General features: G+C 40.0%; 1 protein-coding gene across 2 annotated transcripts in view; it reads left to right on the top strand.

The window, feature by feature from the left end:
* The window catches only part of LOC147668982 (putative neutral ceramidase C), a 101,458-nt gene extending 83,251 nt beyond the window's left edge, over positions 1 to 18,207 (top strand). The window contains exons 8-9 of one of the 2 annotated variants that reach the window (XR_015303760.1): positions 13,902 to 16,177; positions 16,214 to 18,207. Coding sequence is in view for 1 of the 2 variants with exons in the window: in XM_086948311.1 (XP_086804437.1) it covers positions 13,902 to 14,076 (175 nt within the window). In the remaining variant the exon portion in view is untranslated. Of the gene's footprint in view, positions 1 to 13,901 lie in introns of both variants that reach the window. The other variant, XM_086948311.1, reaches the window with a different exon arrangement.
* Positions 18,208 to 19,917: the final 1,710 nt, after the last annotated feature.

Raw genomic sequence — 19,917 nt, 5'->3', positions numbered from 1 at the left:
GAAAGGCCATCAGTCGGTCAGGTTTCCTTGGCTGCCTCAGATGCTGTCCTGTGGAGACAGCTGCTGAGGTGGTCCTTGACGCTCCTCCTATATTTGGTAAAAGTCTTTGGTTCTTCCCACAGGTGTGGAGGATTGCAATGCTCCTGGTGCTGGTCCTCAGTCAGGGATTGGGTTGTTTGGGTCACAATGGTGTCTTCCTCCTCACAACAGCCTCGACCGGACCACCTTCCTTGCCTTGTCCTGGTGACCCCCTAGCATACGGGGTCACTGTCTCCACTTTGTACACTGGCTATGGCCTGATTTGCACAACAACAATCTTCACGGCATCCCTACCTACTGGCATATGGGGTCGCCAACTTAGCTCCCCACATGAGCTATGGCCGATCAGCACAACACCACTGTTCATGCGACCCCACCTGGCATACGGAGTCGCCAACTTAGCTCCACATCCGGGCTATGTACTGATTGGCATTACAGCGCTCTTCATGGTGGCCCACCTGGTATACAGCTGGTTGCTGACTTCCAATCTTTACACAGGCGATGACTCACTTCACGGCAGCTCTCCTCTGGCATACAGGAGACGTCGATTTTTTCCTACACACAGGCAACAACCCGATAAGTGCAGCAGCTGCCTCATCTCTCTTCACTACAGAGATCCAATGGACAGGATCCCCCACTGGACCTCGCCCCCTCCAGTGCTCTCCTCTTCCTCACAGGCACACAGGTCTTTTCAAGCAGGCAGACACTGGTTCTCCAGGCTCAAGGGGCAGGTGATCTTCAAGTCCCTCATCCAGGGGGAGACTGGCAGACCTTGGTCCCCGTCCTGGTCGCATGTAAAAGCTTTGCATAGCTTCTCCTCATGCAGCCTGTGGCTACTTGATAGCTGGAAATTGGAGGGGTCTTGAGCTCCCCTTCGTATAGTCCTTTCCCAGACACCAAATGTGATTTACAGTCTGCTGTTTTGAAGTTTATGTTGAAGGTCTGCTTCCTTTTGAATTGCCCTCCTCTCTTCCTGTCCCTGCCTGTCCTCCAGAATGCAGTTTGTCACAGCAGGAATGACTCCAAATCTGATGACCCTACAACACAGGCCATGGGAGTGAACAGAGGTTCACACCTGGATGTTAGCCACGCTGATGTGTGTATCTCAAGGTTACCCCATGAACTTCGGTCTACTCTTTATGATCCTCTTATTAGCCCTATCTCCTTACCCGGATGTGTCCAGGCCCCTTCTCAGGGAACTTACATTAAATAAAGGGGATCCTTTGAAATGTACTGAAGAGCCTGGCTCTCCCTTCCTCCAGTGTGTCCCACCCAGCTTACAGGACTGAAATAATTCACAAATCTGTTTGGGGTGGCATTCCTCTACTGCTCATGCTCCTGTAGTTAGCCCTAAATCTGTATTGTACCATACACAGGTAGACATACACCCAGCACATGTAAAGCACCTGCACATTGTGCAGCACTCCACTCTAAACCTATGTAGGCCACAGGTGAGTTAAGCACTACGCAGGTGAACTTTAAATGAGTGAGCATGTAGGTCTCACTCCAGTTATATAGTTAAAATGGACCTGTTCACTTTTACTGATCGCTACGTGGTATGATGCGGCTACCCGCTCATTCTACTTATCTCCTGGCAAAGGCAGTAGCCTTTCCCCGCTTTTGGCACACCTTCTGGTCCAAAAAGACCACTATCCATGAGACAGGCTGATGTCATATACACATACATTGTCCGTGTTCATCGTCGTCAACAAAAATCAGCATTAGGGATCCCTACATCATTAAAGTTGGGTAACTCAGAGCTAGGGTACACATCCATCAGCATGATAAAGAAAATGTTCTGCCCCAATAGTGTTGATCTTCATATATGGTACCAGAACGACATTACATTGTCTATATCGACTTTACGGTGTATCTTCTTGTATTTGATTTGGATGCAGGGCCTGCAGGTAAATATTGGTTGATGCCATTTACCTACATTTCTGCATATTTTGAGAAGCCTCATCTAGAACAGTAATCGATTGTGATATTTAAGGCTCAGGGGGTCCCTCAAACCCCTGTACCTGCTGTACTACGTATGTTAAAATGCAATTCTTCTAGGAATATTCACAAAAAACACTGCTAGGGAACACATATTTTGGTATCTCAAATATTACCGTGAATGTTAGTGCAGCTAAAGTTTGAACACTATGTAATATGTTACATATAGAGGGTCAAAAGTTGGCAGTGAACCAATTAGCATTGTTCTGAAATATTTATTCACAATATGTAATCCTGATCCTGGTTTAAAATGAATTGGTTTGCTATGGCCCTCAAACTGAGATGTGTGTGTTGGTGGCAAGGAAGTTCATTGTCAAGCTTATTGAGATGACTGCTGCCTGAACCTCGACAAAACGCCATGCCTTGTTGTCATATTTGCCAAAATCTCTGCAAAGCTTAGTGATGATGCTATTATAATGTTAATTTACTACTTCTATTCATGATTTCTTCTACACTTCCTGGTGATCCTAATTGCCTATCCTACTCCTCTTAGAAAGCGAGTCTTCCTAATTGGTGTGGGTAAGCCCAGACGTTGGCCCCTTGTTTGCTGTGTTAAAAGATTGAAGCTGAACCTCACAGATGAGCCACAATAAAGCCAAAACCAGTCTGGGGTTTCTTGTATTTCCATTCAGATGGAATTTGGCCTGTCAGTTTGAACCGGAGGGTCTTACTGGAACAGGACCAAAGCTGAACTGCATGTGCTTGGTCCCCTTCTGCAATGCCACAGATGAGCTAAATATATTTGCATTGAATGCACCAAGGGTAATCACCATGGTTAGAATACTTCAAGTATTTCCATTCATCTCTTTCTTTACTGATCTGCTCTTCAGCACCCCGAGAGCCTTCCCCTTCCCTCCCTGGTGGCACACAGGTTATAGCTATGCAAAAAAGCTCACCTTGGGGGCTTGATGTAAGCTTTACATTTGCCATTTAGTGACTAACTCTCCTCACAGTTAAAAAGGCATTTCAGTCAATCAGCTCATTCATCTTGCCCATTGAAAGCATTATTTGAAAACATTGGTAGACACCCAGCTGCGAATAAAGTTCATCAGAGTGCCTAGCTCGTTTTTAGAGGGCTAGAACAGTGTATCTTGGTGTTCTAGCCTAGGGGTCGGGTTGTAGTAGGTTTTTGTAGTTTGTTTTCACTATTGAGTTGCACTCATTACCTACACGTTTATTTAATTTTTTGGTGGGACGGCGTCGATGATGATAAGTGGAACACACTGACGAGTACCTGTCAGCAGTTCCCTGGTGGTTATTTCTGTGAGGTCCCTTCCCACCGTTCACACATTTTTTCATAACACTCTTTACGTTGGGAGGGTGTTTTTTGAATTGGTGGAGGCACAGACACAGTTAGGATTTTAGAAGGGAGATAAGAACACCCTGTGAGTACTGCAGAAATGTTGCATACTTTAAATATCCTCACTAATTAGGGAGGCAGGTGATACCTGAGAGATGCTATCAGATATTGTGCAGGTTTTGTTGATTAATGAATGCCTGTGGCTAGGCCCTGCGGACAAAACCCCAACCACATACTCTTGAAGGCTGTGCGTGGCCGTGGGATGGCTTTACGTATTGTAAGAAAAAGTTACTTTACATTTTTTTTAAAACAATAAATTCACTGAAGAAAACAGAGGTTAAAGTAAAGTTCAGAATTTTTTAGTTAGGTGAATATATCAGTGACAACATTAACGTTTTGAACTAAATAAAACACAGAAATTCACCAGTTATTGTTAGCAGATCTAACTATAACTTGTCCCCCATCTTGCACTGCTTATGACCTCACATAGTACATCACTTGTGACAGGTTCTATGATGCCATTTATGGCATTACTGATGACATCTCTAATGACATATTTGATGACATCACTGATGGCGTCATCCAAACCTCTTTGTTACACATTGCTCTATAAACGGGTATAGTAATTATACCTATGAAAGTAAGTGCAAAATACATGAAAATAATATGAAGCATCATTACTTCCATTATACACACAACTCCCATAGGTGAAGCAAGCTTGTGTTATGTGTAACAGTTACCCTATACCATACACTTCATGGGTAGCAGAGTTCCTGTTGACTATGAACCACAGATAAAACAGTAACCTGTACAACATATTGTGTTCAATCTGTATACAGCTGTTCAGGGAAAACCAGGTTCCTCCACACACCCAAGCCCTGTTACATAACTAATGTCCTACTACACACAGTCTTTACCTGTGTCAAACCCCTGACAGGCACTATACCTACATTGAGATAGGAAGTGGATATGAGTAGAAACGTGGGTACTGTTAACACTGTTTTCTCTATGAAGAGAGTTTAATCTGTACCACACTGTTTGCAGGCAGTGAAACTCTCATGATAAATACACCACAGAGTATTAAAAAGTATCTACTAAGAAAAGTGTACACTCTATGCAATACTCGTCCAAAGAGCGACTATTCACCTAAAATAACCAAGGTCTGAAGGTGCTAAAGATCCTTTTACCTGCAGCCTTTATACTGTGGTGCCAACTTTGCAGATAACCGACATTCTAAAGCAAGACAAGCATATGTGCATAGGTTAGTACGTGGTATGTTATTTAGAAATTGTCATTCTGAGACGATTCTGTCTAATAACTCAAGGCTGCTAACAGTACTTAATATGCGGTATGTAGAATCTTTGCCCTGTTGGAAACTTTTTCTGCAGAGCCAAAAAATCTTTTGTGGAACATGCTGAACTGTCACCTGCATACAAAGTTACTCTTCAGTACAAAGATTTATAATGTTTTCAACACCTCTAAACACCTATGATGCATTAAGAGCACATGCATTTTGTAAACACTTACACCCATTAGATAGACACAGGAAGAACAAAATTAGATTGTTAGATTTTTTAATAATTTCAATAGAGGTGGGTAACTACCATATTACTTCTCTACCTAACACACTCAAATGATGATATCATCAGTGATGTCATCAATAAGGTAATTTGAGATGTCATCAGTGATGTCATAAATGATGTCATAGAACGTCATGAGTATGTAATATTGAGGTCATAAGCAGTACAAGGCGGGAGCACATTTATAGTTAGCTCCGCTAACTATAACTGGTGAGTTTCTGTGTTTTTTTAGTTCAAACGTTAATGTTGTTACTTACTAATTCATCTAACTATAACGTTACTTTAACCTTTGCTTTTTCAGTGAATATATATATATATATATATATATATATCCTCGACAAACTCCTTGCATCCAGACACGAAAAACCAGGAGACAGCCCACAGGACCAGATGTTAAGTTTCTTCTTTTATTTGCTCAAGTTGTGCGAGAGTGCATAACGCGTTTCGGGCTCCCAGAGCCCTTGTTCACATGCCATATATATATATATGTGTGTGTGTGTGTGTGTGTTTTACATAGTGCAATTTGCCACTGTGTTGATATAATTAGGACAGACTTATCATAGGAAGAACATTTTTTGTTGTGCTAATACCTTTGGTGCTGTTTGACAAACCTGCACAAAACTTTCTCAATAATATCACCATCAGCTCCTTGCATAAAAGTGATTTGATGTAAATCCGTCCAGTAGTTTTTGATTAATTAAGGTTCGAAATTTAAGATATCTGGATGATCCGGTTCCCAGAATGCTCCCTGTCACTCGAAATCAAAAACTATAGCGAACCAATTAGCTAAGAGGACTTTTTTTGTTATCAGCCATTTGCGGGAGCACCAGTCCGATTGGCTGGTTGCAACACAAACAGAAATGTTGCAGCCACCACAACAAGACTCAGTCTCCACATTCAGACATTTTTTACTATTTAAGGATTTGAGATAGGAAGTGTAGAGATACTATTGGCCCAAGCACTTGTGAGGGTGGCTCATAAAGACGCCCCCTGGTGTCAAATTAAAAAAATAACTTTTTGACTGGCCCTTCAATCCCACAAGACCCTTGCAAGATTCAGCACAGCCCCCTGTGCCTTTGAGAAAATCTTGCAAGAGCACAAGGGGTCTGCGTAACTACCACAAGAGCAGGGATAGAATAAAAAAAATAGAATTTGGAACGGGTGTCTGTAGTGAGTTGTCTGCCTGAGTGGCTTGGGTGGGGGCATGGCTTCAGGCCAGCCCTGCGGCCTACCCCACATAATGCACAGCCAAAGGCTGTGTGCGGCTGGTGGGTGGTTGCTAGGGGGGTGTTGAGTATGGCAATAATATCTTACTTTAGATAAGAAAACCCTAGTAATTCAGTGAAAAATTCAAAGGTCAAAGTGATGTGATAGTTAGGTATACTAATATCTTACTTTACTTTGAAAAGAAACCTCAGAAACTCACAAAAAAACTCAAGGTTACATTAATGTTAGAGTTAGGTGAAGTTGTTTGTAAAAATGTAACATTTTAAACTGCGAAAAACTCTGAAATTCACTAGTTATAAATTAACTAAAATACCTATAACATGCACCCTTATCATGGACTTCTTATGACCTCACATATTACTTTTACCATGATGTTCTTTTAAATCACTGAAACCATCACTGATGACATCTCAAATGACATAATTGATGACCTCACTGAGCATGGCTAGGGTGCCAGTTATAATTACTTTGGCTTAATATACTTGGTGAATTTCATTGCTTTTTGAGTTTAAAATTGTATATCTTAATTGCCATTTTCACCTAACTATAATGTCACATTAAACTTAAGATAGTTTAGTTGTTTCACTACATATTTATTCCATAGTTTTAGCAATATAAGGTGGACCAATGAATTTGTTTGAAAGTAGCACTTATCTGCTTTGGTTAGCGGCTCATTCTTAAATAATTGAGGAAATGACAGTGCCTCTACTTTCGTATATAAGAATCTTAGGTAAAGCCTGTGCTGGAAGATACTAAGGAGGTCTATTTTAAGCTTCTTTTCATTTATATCTGGTCAATTTCCTAATTTATATTTATATATATCTATATATATCTATATATATCTATATATATATATATATATATATATCTATCTATATATATAATTCACTGAAAAAACCATAGGTTATAGACCATATATAGTTAGGAATTCGCATTTACAAAACCTTATTTTACTCACACAAAACCATTGAAATTCCATATATAGTTAGTTGCACTAACTATATATCGCGCACCCGCAATCCACTGCTGATGATGTCACATATTACATCATTCATGACATGGTCAGTGACATCACTGATGACATCTCAAATGACATCACTGATGACATCTCAAATGATATCACTGATGACATCTCATTTGACATTACTGATCACATCACTGATGATATCATTCATGTGATAATACGATGAACCTCTTCAGACTCTAATATAACCTTATATACAATCAGTGTAAACAGACACTCACAGACTGTCACTCATCCATGGAGTTACTCACACACCTAGTCAGTCATGCAAAGAATCAATCACACCTCCATTTCCTCAACTATACAGTTATACAAACTTTATTTATTCTAACACATATTTACTCTCTTATACAATCCCTGATACAAGTTCACAATGATCCATACAGCCACTCACACATTCACTGGCTCTTATGCACAGTTATTTATATATGTCAACTCTCACATGTGCTGTGTTTTACATATGTACTTACTTTGACATGTAGCACTGAGCTATCCATTCACTCACCAATACACTCATGCACACAGTCAACCGCCCATTCAGCTGTTTCCACATGCACTTTTGAAACCATACATCTAGTGAATCAACTGCTCACACATCTATGCACAGAGTCATACACCTCCCAGCCACCCACACACACACTCAGTCTCCCAAACAAATACTTGGGCAACCAATCAATAACCCATATAGTTACTCATATAGCTACTTATCAACACATGCAACAGTTTACAGAACAACAGACATAATGATGCACAAATTAAGACAGTTTAGTCACTAACCCATGCACTCAGTGAGACACATTTAATCACTCACTCATACAGTCAGTCATGCACCTACTAAATCCTTCATCCAGACACTTATACATCCACTCATTCTTCAATATGTAAGACATATTTTAACTTTACAGAAACATACAGTCACTGGATGTTGTCATCAGTGATGTCATCAGTGATGTCATTTGAGATGTCATCAGTGATGTCATCAGTGATGTCACTGACCATGTCATGAATGATGTAATATGTGACATCATCAGCAGTGGATTGCGGGTGCGCGATATATAGTTAGTGCAACTAACTATATATGGAATTTCAATGGTTTTGTGTGAGTAAAATAAGGTTTTGTAAATGCGAATTCCTAACTATATATGGTCTATAACCTATGGTTTTTTCAGTGAATTTTCAAGGTTTTGTAAATGCTAATTCCTAACTATATATGGTCTATAACCTATGTTTTTTTCAGTGCATTTTCAAGGTTTTGTAAATGCTAATACCTAACTATATATGGTCTATAGCCTATGGTTTTTTCAGTGAATATATATATATACATACATATATAAACATATATCATCTGTATATCTATATAAATACAAACATAAATGCATGCATACATATACTTATATGCATACAGATGCATGTTATTTACATTAAAGTTGAAAAAACACTAATAAAAGCAAAGTTAAAAGCCACCTCATTACAAACAGAATGGCTTTAACTTAAACGAGGGCGAGATCTATTGCATTTTCAATGCTTGTTTACTTTGGTTCCATCAAGAAGGCATTCAGATGTGTCACACATTTGCCATAAATTCTGAATGTTAGCACTCTAGTTGCACATTAGATCACTGTAGTAAAGCTACTGCTCACCAGGGACGTCTGCTGCTGGTATTCAAAGTGCATGTTTCAGTCTGCATGTCAGAATTTTTTTAATGAAATAGAAGAGGATTTGAGAAGTCACTCAAAATGATCCCTAATTTTTCTTTCTGAAGCACTAATCATACTTTCTATGGCAAAATTAACCCCCTCATGTTGTTCCTTTTTAAATTGAGTGTTTTCAGACTTACCACTTCATTCCAATCAAGATGGCTTCTGGTGTGCCATACTTTTGTCATAAGTAAGACTGTTAGCGCTCTAGTTGTTCTTTAGAACACTCTGGGACATTCTGTCATTGGGCTATACTTGGGGTACATCTGGGTGATATTTGGGCTACATTTAGGCTCTTTTGTCTCTGGTGGCCATCTTGGGAGACTGTATGTCAGAATTTTTTAATGAAATTGAAGAGGGTTTGAGAAGTCACTCAAAATGTGCCCTAATTTTTCTTTCTGCAGCACTAATCATAATTCATATGGCAAAATATACCCCCTCATTTTGTTTCTTTTTAAATTAAATGTTTTAAGAGTTACCACTTTATTCCAATCAAGATGGCTTCAGGTGTGCCATACCTTTGTAATAAGTAGGACTGTTCGCGCTCTAGTTGTTCTTTAGAACACTCTGGGACATTCTGTCATTGGGCTATACTTGGGCTACATCTGGGTGATATTTGGGCTACATTTGGGCTCTTTTGTCTCTGGTGGCCATTTTGGGAGACTGCATGTCAGAATTTTTTAATGAAATAGAAGAGGATTTGAAAAGTCACTCAAAATGTGCCCTAATTTTTCTTTCTGCAGCACTAATAATACCTTCTATTGCATAATATACCCCCTCATTTTGTTCCTTTTTAAATTAAATGTTTTAAGAGTTACCACTTTATTCCCATCACGATGGCTCCAGGTGTGCTATACCTTTGTAATAAGTAGGACTGTTAGCGCTCTAGGAACACTCTGGGACATTCTGTCATTGGGCTATACTTGGGCTACATCTGGGTGATATTTGGGCTACATTTGGGCTCTTTTGTCTCTGGTGGATATTTTGGGAGACTGCATGTCAGAATGTTTTAATGAAATAGAAAAGGATTTGAGAAGTCACTCAAAATGTGCCCTAATTTTTCATTCTGCAGCACTAATCATACTTTCTATGGCAAAATATACCCCCTCATGTTGTTTCTTTTTAAATTAAATGTTTTAAGAGTTACCACTTTATTCCAATCAAGATGGCTTCAGGTGTGCCATACCTTTGCAATAAGTAGGACTGTTAGCGCTCTAGTTGTTCTTTAGAACACTCTGGGACATTCTGTCATCGGGCTATACTTGGGCTACATCTGGGTGATATTTGGGCTACATTTGGGCTCTTTTGTCTCTGGTGGCCATTTTGGGAGACTGCATGTCAGAATGTTTTAATGAAATAGAAAAGGATTTGAGAAGTCACTCAAAATGTGCCCTAATTTTTCATTCTGCAGCACTAATCATACTTTCTATGGCAAAATATAGCCCCTCATGCTGTTTCTTTTTAAATTAAATGTTTTAAGAGTTACCACTTTATTCCAATCAAGATGGCTTCAGGTGTGCCATACCTTTGTAATAAGTAGGACTGTTAGCGCTCTAGTTGTTCTTTAGAACACTCTAGGAGGCTGCAGTAGAACACAAAGGAATCAACTGACAGTCTCTGTCCTTGTTGGATGTACATGTTTTACTGAGAATGTCAGACTTCATTTTCACATGACTGAGAAAGATAATGTGAATTTACAGAAAATATGCTTTCAGTTTAACTTATAGATCCCCTTCCAAACCACTGTAGGTAAATCATGAGATATTAGTTTTCTTTCAAACAATATTCATGATATCACAGCAGAAGGTTTTTTCACATGGTAAAATCACCTTAGAACCCACCACAATTCCTAAAACGAGTATGGTACCATCAACAAATGATTTATAATGTAACTAAAGTCCTAAAACCCTCTATTAACTACAATGCTTTTTAATGAGGTGCTATCATGTATATTGGTCCCAAGATGGCTGCCAACACTTCTTGGATGAAGTGCTGACAGCCAATCAGATCAGATGTGTGGTTAGGCTCCGCCCAGATATATATCTTTTTTTGAACCTAAATTACCCAAAATCCACTGGAGCACATATATTGAGACCTAGCAAAGGCACATCGGGCTAACAGTCCCTACAATTTTGCCAAGTTTCGTGCAAATCCATTCAGCCGTTCGAGCTAAAAGTGAGGCCAACCGCCCTATGGAAATTAACATGGGAAAAACGCGTTTTGGGACCCCCCTTTTTTCTCGGCCCCTCCTTGATGAAACCCCCCCAAATTGTCAGGGGCTGCTCAGAAACAAAATGTTCCATTTTCCTGAAAATTTCAGCCAATTCCGTCAACACACGCCAAAGTTATTAGACATAGAATTTTCAAAAATCCCATAGAGAAAAAATCCTAACTATATATACCTACTGGCGACCGCCAGTAGGTAATATATATATATATATATATATATATATATATATATATATATATATATATATATATATATATATATATACTATATATATACTAGCAGCCCGCCCCGGCGTTGCCCGGGGCAGAAGGGGCTGGGGGCAGCATCGCAGCAGGAGAGGCGCAGCAGAGCGGCTGTTTTGTTGGTCCTGGCCGCTTCTGCCCACGCTTTGTTTTCCCCGACGTCCCGACTTTGTGGAAAAGGCTTTCTGAGCACTCAGTGTCCATGGCCCCCGCCCGTCGTAGGTCCTGGCCGCTTCTGCCCACACTTTGTTTCCCCCGACGTCCAGACTTTGTGGAAAAGGCTTTCTGATCACTCAGTGTTCATGGCCCCCGCCCGTCGTAGGTCCTGGCCGCTTCTGCCCACGCTTTGTTTCCCCCGACGTCCCGACTTTCAGGAAAAAGGTTTTTGAGCACTCAGTGTTCATGCCCTCCGCCCGTCCCTTGGTGCGCACCCGCGGCTGCTTCACTTACCTCATCCACCGCTCCTCCCCACGCTGCTGAGTTTACCGCTCCATTGCTCCTCCACTTCTCGCCGCTCCTCACCGCTTGTCTGCTCGCCGCTCCTCCCCGCCTGTCCGCAGCTCCTCCCCGTGCTCATGTCGGCCGCTCTTCCTCTTGCTCCTGAACGCCGCTCCTCCCCACGCTCCCGATGTCATCACGCACGTCGGGCCGGCGCTACTTGCAAGGGGCTACTTTTTTTTTATTCCTAAATTTTTTAAAGAACGTATATTTTTTATTTTTATATAGCCTATGTCCTTCTGCTTGCCCTGAGGTTTTCAAAGATGTCTTGGGAGTTTGGATTGGTGGTGTACTTTTCGAGTTTACCTGGCTCAAAGGACACAGTTCTCTCTTTATAATAGTAGTATAGATATATAAAATGGTCTTCTCACCTCAGTTGTACAGCTACTCAGAATGATAGCAAGTGAAAGTTCGGCCTACATTTTAGCATTCTCCAAATGAATATAGATATACCTAGTACTCAGAATGATAGCAAGTGAGAAGTTCGGCCTACATTTTAGCATTCTCCAAATGAATATAGATATACCTAGTTTCCTCTCTTATTCACATGCCTGGGTATGTGTGAGTACATTCTGTTTCCGGGCTTCCCACAGGAGCTAAATTTAGGGTTGCTGCCACTCCGTCAGCTGAAGAAACAGACCTTACCTTTAAGTCGCACATGACTTTGGTCGCTATTCTCTCTGTGGCACACCAGCCAAGAAAGTTTTTATTTTTCCTCTTGTGATTTGCCGAGAGGGATAACTCTCACCATTCTCTTAGCCTCTCAACATTCAATAAGAATCTTCTGAGGTTCAAGGAAAATTGAAAGTAGTTGGGACCCTCACACCTGGTTTTAGACTCTTAACAACCTCTTTGGTTTTTGTAATTTTTTTATAGCAAAAACCTTTGTCCAGTGGCATTAGAGCACATTTACAACAGTACCAGATTATGTTACATGTTTTTCTCTTGTTTAGGTACAGGGAGTTTAAATTAATTGCCCAGAATCACAGGATGTTGAGCCAAAGTCAGGGTTCATACATGGTTTGCCATGTTCCAAAGCTGGCAGCACTAGCCAATAGACCACATCTTCTTCCATAACTTCCTCTTTGTTGTTGAACGACTAGGAATGGGCACAAAGCATGGGAACTACAAAAAACAAATATGGCCTGAGAGCTTTTTGACCTTTGAGTCAGGAATCACAAGGATTCTTTATGGGGTAATACGGGGAATACCAAGAGTCATAAATGATTTTCCTTAAAACCCCTAAATGACATTGATGCTGATTATGTTTTATCATGCCTGGCTTTACAGCACAAAATATATTGTTATCAATTCTGTAAAACAAACATTGATCAGCTTTGTCTCCACCGATTGAGTTTTACTCTCTAAACTAATGGTACTTTATTATTATTATTATTATGTTTCTTATATAGCGCCTGAATCGACCCCCAAAGGGGTATCTCCGCGCTTGCCTTGGGAACCCGTCCTGGCTTTTCCCTGTGAGATAGCCCCTACAGGGCATCCCCAAGGTGAAAGCCAGGCATCCCGCCGCGGGGGGCCGTTGTGGAGATTAAGCAAGCTTAATGCCCAGAGTTGCAGAATGTGAACCCATGATTAGGTCAGGCACCGAAGCGAGAATTATCGAGTCCATGGACATTTGAGCTCAAGACCCTGCCGCGTCGGGAATTGAACCCTGGTCCCGGGTCTGACCTCTTTCCACCTCCTAGAGAGTGTTTGTATTGCAATTCATAATGGAGTATTTTACATTTGAAAACTGCATTCATTCATTATACATTATATTCTTCATCTAATACATGCACTGTATACGGGAAGCAATTCTTTTTAGGTGTAGGCGAAGAGATAGAGGATATTATCTATGTGGGTAAAAAACTGTGAATGTTTTACAAATGTATATTTTTCTTTAAATCTGGAATCTAGAATTTTCATAGATATATAAGATTGAATCTAAGGATTACAAAAACGGGTGAAACTTCTGAAATAGTTGTGGTACAATATAAAAATGTACTAATCTGTATGCAGATGTTAGTGTTGATGTGGATATTCTAATGATTTTGTTTCATCACCAGATTTTACTGGCTTAAAGGAAGTGGAGGTCACAGCAATGCTACGGTTGAATGGCACATCACAAACTCCAGTGACCCTGGTACCTACAGAATATCCTACTTTGGACACCGCAAGGCAATGTTTAACCAGATTATTCCGTTTGAAGGCGTGTCTTCAAATTTTACAGTTACTCTCTAGTTTGCAGTCTGTGGTTTGCTCTGCTAACCCTCATTGCTGGGTGGTTTGATGCTTTAAGTTGAAACTAAAAACAGACAACAAAGGCTGAAAACACTTCAGGAGTCATGCTAATTCCAGTGATGAACATTTTATCATTGCTGGAGAATTCGATGTACATTATAGAACCAATAACCTAGATTAACAGAAATAAAAATGAGCAGGCCAAGTTATTTTGAATGAGTTTAATTCATGAGACTGTGTACAGTTGGAGACAAGGTTTGAAAGTGACAGATACTTATATAGGCCAAAATAATCAGTTTCTTCCCTTCATGTGTGTCATAGGAAGGCTTTCAATAGGTTTATATTGATGATGCAGCACAATTATAAAAATAGAAAACCATGAGACAAATTTTTAAACTAAACGACAAAAAACTTAAAGTACACTTTGTACCCGCTAGACACAGTGACACATGAAAATGAGACAAGAGTAGTAGAAGCACCGTAAAAGTGTGCTTTAAAACGTGAAGATGAAGAAAACATATATACAAGACAATACTAATGCATAAAAAGGAAGAAGCACTAATAACATTCTAATGCTCATGTTGCCTATTAATGTATACTGATCGAACTTTGATGCAAAGTGAGGGGGACTAGTGTTTCAATTGCTTTCTGCTTTCTGCTGAGAATGCACCAGTTAGAAAAGTTGGTGCAAAAATGTGTAGAAATGTAGTAAAAGCTTGAACCATTGCACAGTAATACAAGTGCTTCAATTGTTTATTAAAATATAAAAATGGTTTTTGTAATATGAATTTAGAAAAATATGCACTTATATGAATGTTGAGAAAAATTATGGTAGTAGGGGGTTTCTAACGTTAGCTATTGATTGATTTGTGAAAGTTCTGTATAGTCTTTATTTTAATTGATTTAATTTTGTTATAGCTGATGTTGGTTTAGAACTCATTTCATATAAATGTGTGGTGCTAATTTAAAGGACTTTACAAAATGCTTTTTTCTAATGCTGACCTTTCCCATGTCGTAATACAATGGATCATTTTCTACTGCTGAAAAGTTGCTTCACTTGTCCTGAACATATGTACACCCCAACATTCCTGAATATTTCTTCAACCTTCACAGTAAAATATTCCTTTGATACAGGATTGCAGCTGTTACTTTAGAATGCAAATTGTATATATTTTCCACCAGTGTTAGGCCTGTGTGGACTTACAAATCTTTCATTTCTCATGTCTAACATGGGAAAACTTCCTACTGTTGCAAGTGTCCTGGTCGGCACTATGCAAATATAGACATGTGATAGTCTTTCGATGGTGGTGTGATGCCACCTCACTGGGACAATCTTAAAAACTTTATAAAAGAAGAAACCCCAAAGGAGAGACAACACCATTCAGATTTTTCCTACCCGAGACCCGTATGCTGAACAGATAGATTTTTTAACTATCTTTTGCTTTTGGACTCCCTGGTTGATGCTACAGTCAGTAGCTAATTGACTTAATCTTCTTTGCCGAACCATTTCCATTTTTTCATGCCTTTATTTCTTTGTGTATACTAATGGACTCGCCCTTATTGGACTTGAAATCTGAACCCTTTTTCCATCTTTGTAGGACCTGTTATGTCATATTACAAATATTTCTAAAATGCACGTTCACCAAACAGTTTGATGGCATTGAGGAAAGTGAAACATAGCATTCAACAGATCACTCATATGCATACCTGAGCTATGAGACACCGAGCTATCCTTCTGCATTAATGGTGGGAGGACTTTGTAAACCTGTAGTTGATTCTGATTATAACCATCCAAGAGAGCCTGTTTAAATATTTGGCATTGTTATACAAGCTGTGATATGCTTAACTGAACTTCTCAAGAAATTACTTGTGGCAATGAATTTTGAATTTTTAATACAATAGCCAAATTAATTAATCATCTGTCCGAGAAGTATCACACTCTGACAGAACATCAGGTGTTACTTTTTTTTTCATTGCAGTTACAGAGCTTTTAGACTGTATTATCCTAACTGCACTTAAGGAGGTTGGGTCTTGCTGTTGCTATTCTTTATTTCTGCAGCAGGGTCCTGAGAGTGGTGTATCTAAATTTGATCTCTAATGTGTGAGTTGGCTGTCAATAATGGTCCTCATTGGACAGCTAACATGGAGTTTGGTCACCCTAATTTCCACTCCTCCAATCAACAGAGAAAAATTCATCAGAAGATTATTGCCTCTGTGGTAAAAGGAAACACTGCAGATCATAGAAGGCCCAGTACGGTTACAGTAGTAAGGAGAGTAAATGTATGATAAATATTTTTACCATGCTTTATGCTGCAAAACTGACACTCTGAAAAAATGTGTATTCCAACTTTTATACACATGCTCTGGAATGGGTAAATCCTTTTTGAATGGTGCGCTAGCACTTTTCTGACAAATAACAATGTATAACAATAAAAATCCACCGTAAATGTACTCACTAACTGCATTAGAAATGGAGTGCTAACAAATGCAAAAAATATTAAACCTAAAAAGTGAACCAAATCAATGGTTCCTTTACAGTAGAATATATGACCAATCCATCTTCTTCATAAGCACAAGAGACTTGAGGCTTAACAGGGTAAACAAGTTGTGTTTTACCTCCTAACTGAATAAATCCTGCAGCATTAATCTAAAACTTGTCAAATTTCTCTCTTCTTAAGTGCATAAAGCTGTTTATTGAAGCATGGTATTTCCACAATGCCACATTTAAATTCTATAATTTGTATTCTTGTTTTACTTTTTTTTAACATGTATACCACTTGAGAACATGCTCTTCAGCAAAGTTCATTTTTCTGAGCTACAAGATTCACTGGGTAAAAAAAGGAGCTCTAGTCTTGCAGAGACCCATTTAATATGTGTCAGGCCTGAGGGCACCCCTCTATCGCCTGTAACAGTTACCCTCTAAGTTCTTCCTTGTTTATCATATAGGAGCATGAGGTTTTGTGAAACATGTTTGTGTGTATGGGGTCACACACCTTGCTATCATCTTCCATAGGCAAATGTATCTGACTGATCTTGTTTGCCTCCTCAAGCTTTGGGGGTTACAGCAGATTAAAATGACCTGCCTGGCATTTAGAGGATACCAGCAAGTGGTGCCAGTGTACCTTTTAGAGGCCACAGAGGTCAGCTCCTGGTACAGATGTTTCACTTTCATTAAATCACACAAAACAATAAACAAACTATCAACAGCAAATACAAGGTATCATCACTGGAGATCACGATTGCTATTGTCTAGACTATTGCAGCAACCACTCTCACTGAGAGCCTAGCCGTAAAAATGAACAAACATTTAAGGAAATGGATCAAGTATCCACGTTGGAAAAAAAGATATTCAGTGACGAAACTCTTTTTAAAACAATTCTTGAAATGTATTAAGGACTCATGTATGGAAAATGGCAGTGCAGGAAGAGATCGACCAAACTCAGGTTGGCGGTCTAGTGTTTCATGTCACGTGAGCAGCACTGAGCTCGAGATGCCCGTTCCGAGAAGGAACTGTGCACTTCAACTGTAGCTTCAAGCAAGGAACAAGTGTCTCTCTTTCTCGCATGGCTTTCTGTTAGAATTTGTTCGAGTTTGAGAGGCATATTCAGCGTTCTTTAGTCAGTGCCCTGTATAGGATCCAGGGAATCTTCAAACGCATGCGCAACGTGGGAGTTTTTGTCAAAAATCAAAAACAACGGAAGACGACCCTAAATTGAAGAAACCTATCATTATCTACAAACGTCTGTGATAGAATATTCACGTTCCAGTCTAGCGGTAACAATAATATAAATAATTAAGAACAAACAAGGTACGACAATTTTCCTTAGAGTATTTTGAAGGTATATTAAATTGGAAGTTTCTTGTAGCTTTGGAATTTAAAATGTGAATGTTCTAATTAACATAGTCATCACAAATTGGACACAATCCTTATTAGGAACTTCTATTTAGAAACTGCAAAACAATTTTCGAGTGACTTAACAAAGGCATTAAATTGCAGCACCAAGGTGATTAAAATTAAATATTCCAGTATATGCTAAAACGTTACAATTAGTAAGTGTCAGGTATAAATGCTGTGTTATGGTTTTGTTCCCTATGCAGATGCTGTATAATAAAAATTAATATCACACACAAGAGAGAAGCAACAGCCTAGGGTCAATAGGGTAAAGGCCGTTCATTATCTGTTTTTGAACTAAAAGAAGTTTATAGTTTACCAAGTAGAATTTGTTGCATGCCTGTCCATTGTGTCTCCTATGCAAAGTCAAATCCAGGAGAAGACACCACATTGACCAGCAGTGAAGAAAACTTCAACGCTATCAACTGAGGCTGTCTCTCTTTTTCTTCCACTTCCCCTTTCCCCCTGCTTGAGGTGTTACCCAGAATAAATTTCAGGTGGGGTCTGAGGTGGTGGGGCAGTGGGACCATCATCGACTCCTGTGGACATCAGGCTACTTGACAGCTATGCTCTCATCCTCAGGTATTCCAAAAGCACACGAAAACACTTCTCTCCTATAGACAGCGAGGATTAATACTGTCCTGCGCGAGGCATTTGGCAGGCTTTAATGAAAAAAATATGAATATCCCAATCCTCTCTTAGCAAACAATGACTATTGTTATCCTAATGTTATATTGTGATGGGGGCTCAGAGTATATGATTCACCCACCAAATCTGGTGGCCCCTTTTTTGGTCGAGCCTTGGCAGCGCTCAGGCTGTATCTCCTCTTTGGGCTTCGAGCATGTCCATGGATTTCCGTTTGTTCTTTCTTGGGTTCACAAATGCGTGCTATTGATTGGTGTGTTGTTTGTAATTGTCCCTCCTTAGGGTGCTTGGTTCCCTCTCATTGGTTTTCACTCATTGCTCCTTTCTGGTTGGCCATCCAACACATTTACGGTTCCTCCTGCTCGGCCATCACAATGAGTGTCAGGATAAAAAAATTATCGGCTTTCCTCATTTAGTTTCCTTGCTCTTGTTTTAGTAACAATCGATTGTCATGTATTTACATTCTGTTTTTTTTAAGTCACAGTTTACCGATGCTGAGACCAGAACCCGGTTCTTAGACGTCAGCAGCTCTGGAGGTTACGCCACAGACTCTCTCCTGCTGGGCATAGGCATCGCTCTGTCTGGCTGCAATTTTCACTTTTTTTTCTGGCTTGAAGAGAGCTGCCAGCAGCAAAGTTTGCCTTGTCTCCATTGTTATGCTCTTGCCCGCCCTCCCACCCTACAGTTGTGGGAGTGGACTGGACTGTTCTTGTGCCATTTGGCAGTGATTAGTGAGGTTAGTGCATAAAAAACATTATTTTTATACACTTTACTCTTGCTTTTCCAAACCAAATGGTTACTCTGCACTTTGAGTTCAGCTCCGCTGCAGAAGTGTTGTGCAAAGGGGGAAGATATCAGATTCAAGGGAGAGGCAACGCCGACTTCCAACTGAAAGTTGTTTATAGCTGGCTCCGTGTCAGTCTGTCCATCGCATTTCCAATTGGCAATGTGAGCTTCTGCGCAGCTGTTTTAATCTGTTAACCCCCAGATTGCCGGCCACGTTATCAGGTTTTCTGGGTCTTGGTTTTTATCTAGGCACAGCACAAGCAAAATGTTCAGCAGTCTCTGTCTGTTCTGTGTAACCAGGACATTCTTCAGCAAAACACTCACAGGCGCTCTTAAGCTAGCTGTCACTGTATGGTGCAATAACACTTTCGCCTAACTGACCAGCATAACAGCTACATAACATTTTGGTATTGTCTTCAGCACTTTACCTAATCTCCTTGTAACTATCTAACTTGGTGGAATGTAAGAGTCTTCCCCCTGCCCCCACCATCGTACTCCTGGGCATCATGCATTTTTAT

Source organism: Lissotriton vulgaris, unplaced genomic scaffold (assembly GCF_964263255.1).
Source record: "Lissotriton vulgaris unplaced genomic scaffold, aLisVul1.2 SCAFFOLD_2003, whole genome shotgun sequence".
Lineage (NCBI taxonomy): Eukaryota > Metazoa > Chordata > Amphibia > Caudata > Salamandridae > Lissotriton > Lissotriton vulgaris.
This window is presented reverse-complemented; position numbering and strand designations above follow the sequence as displayed.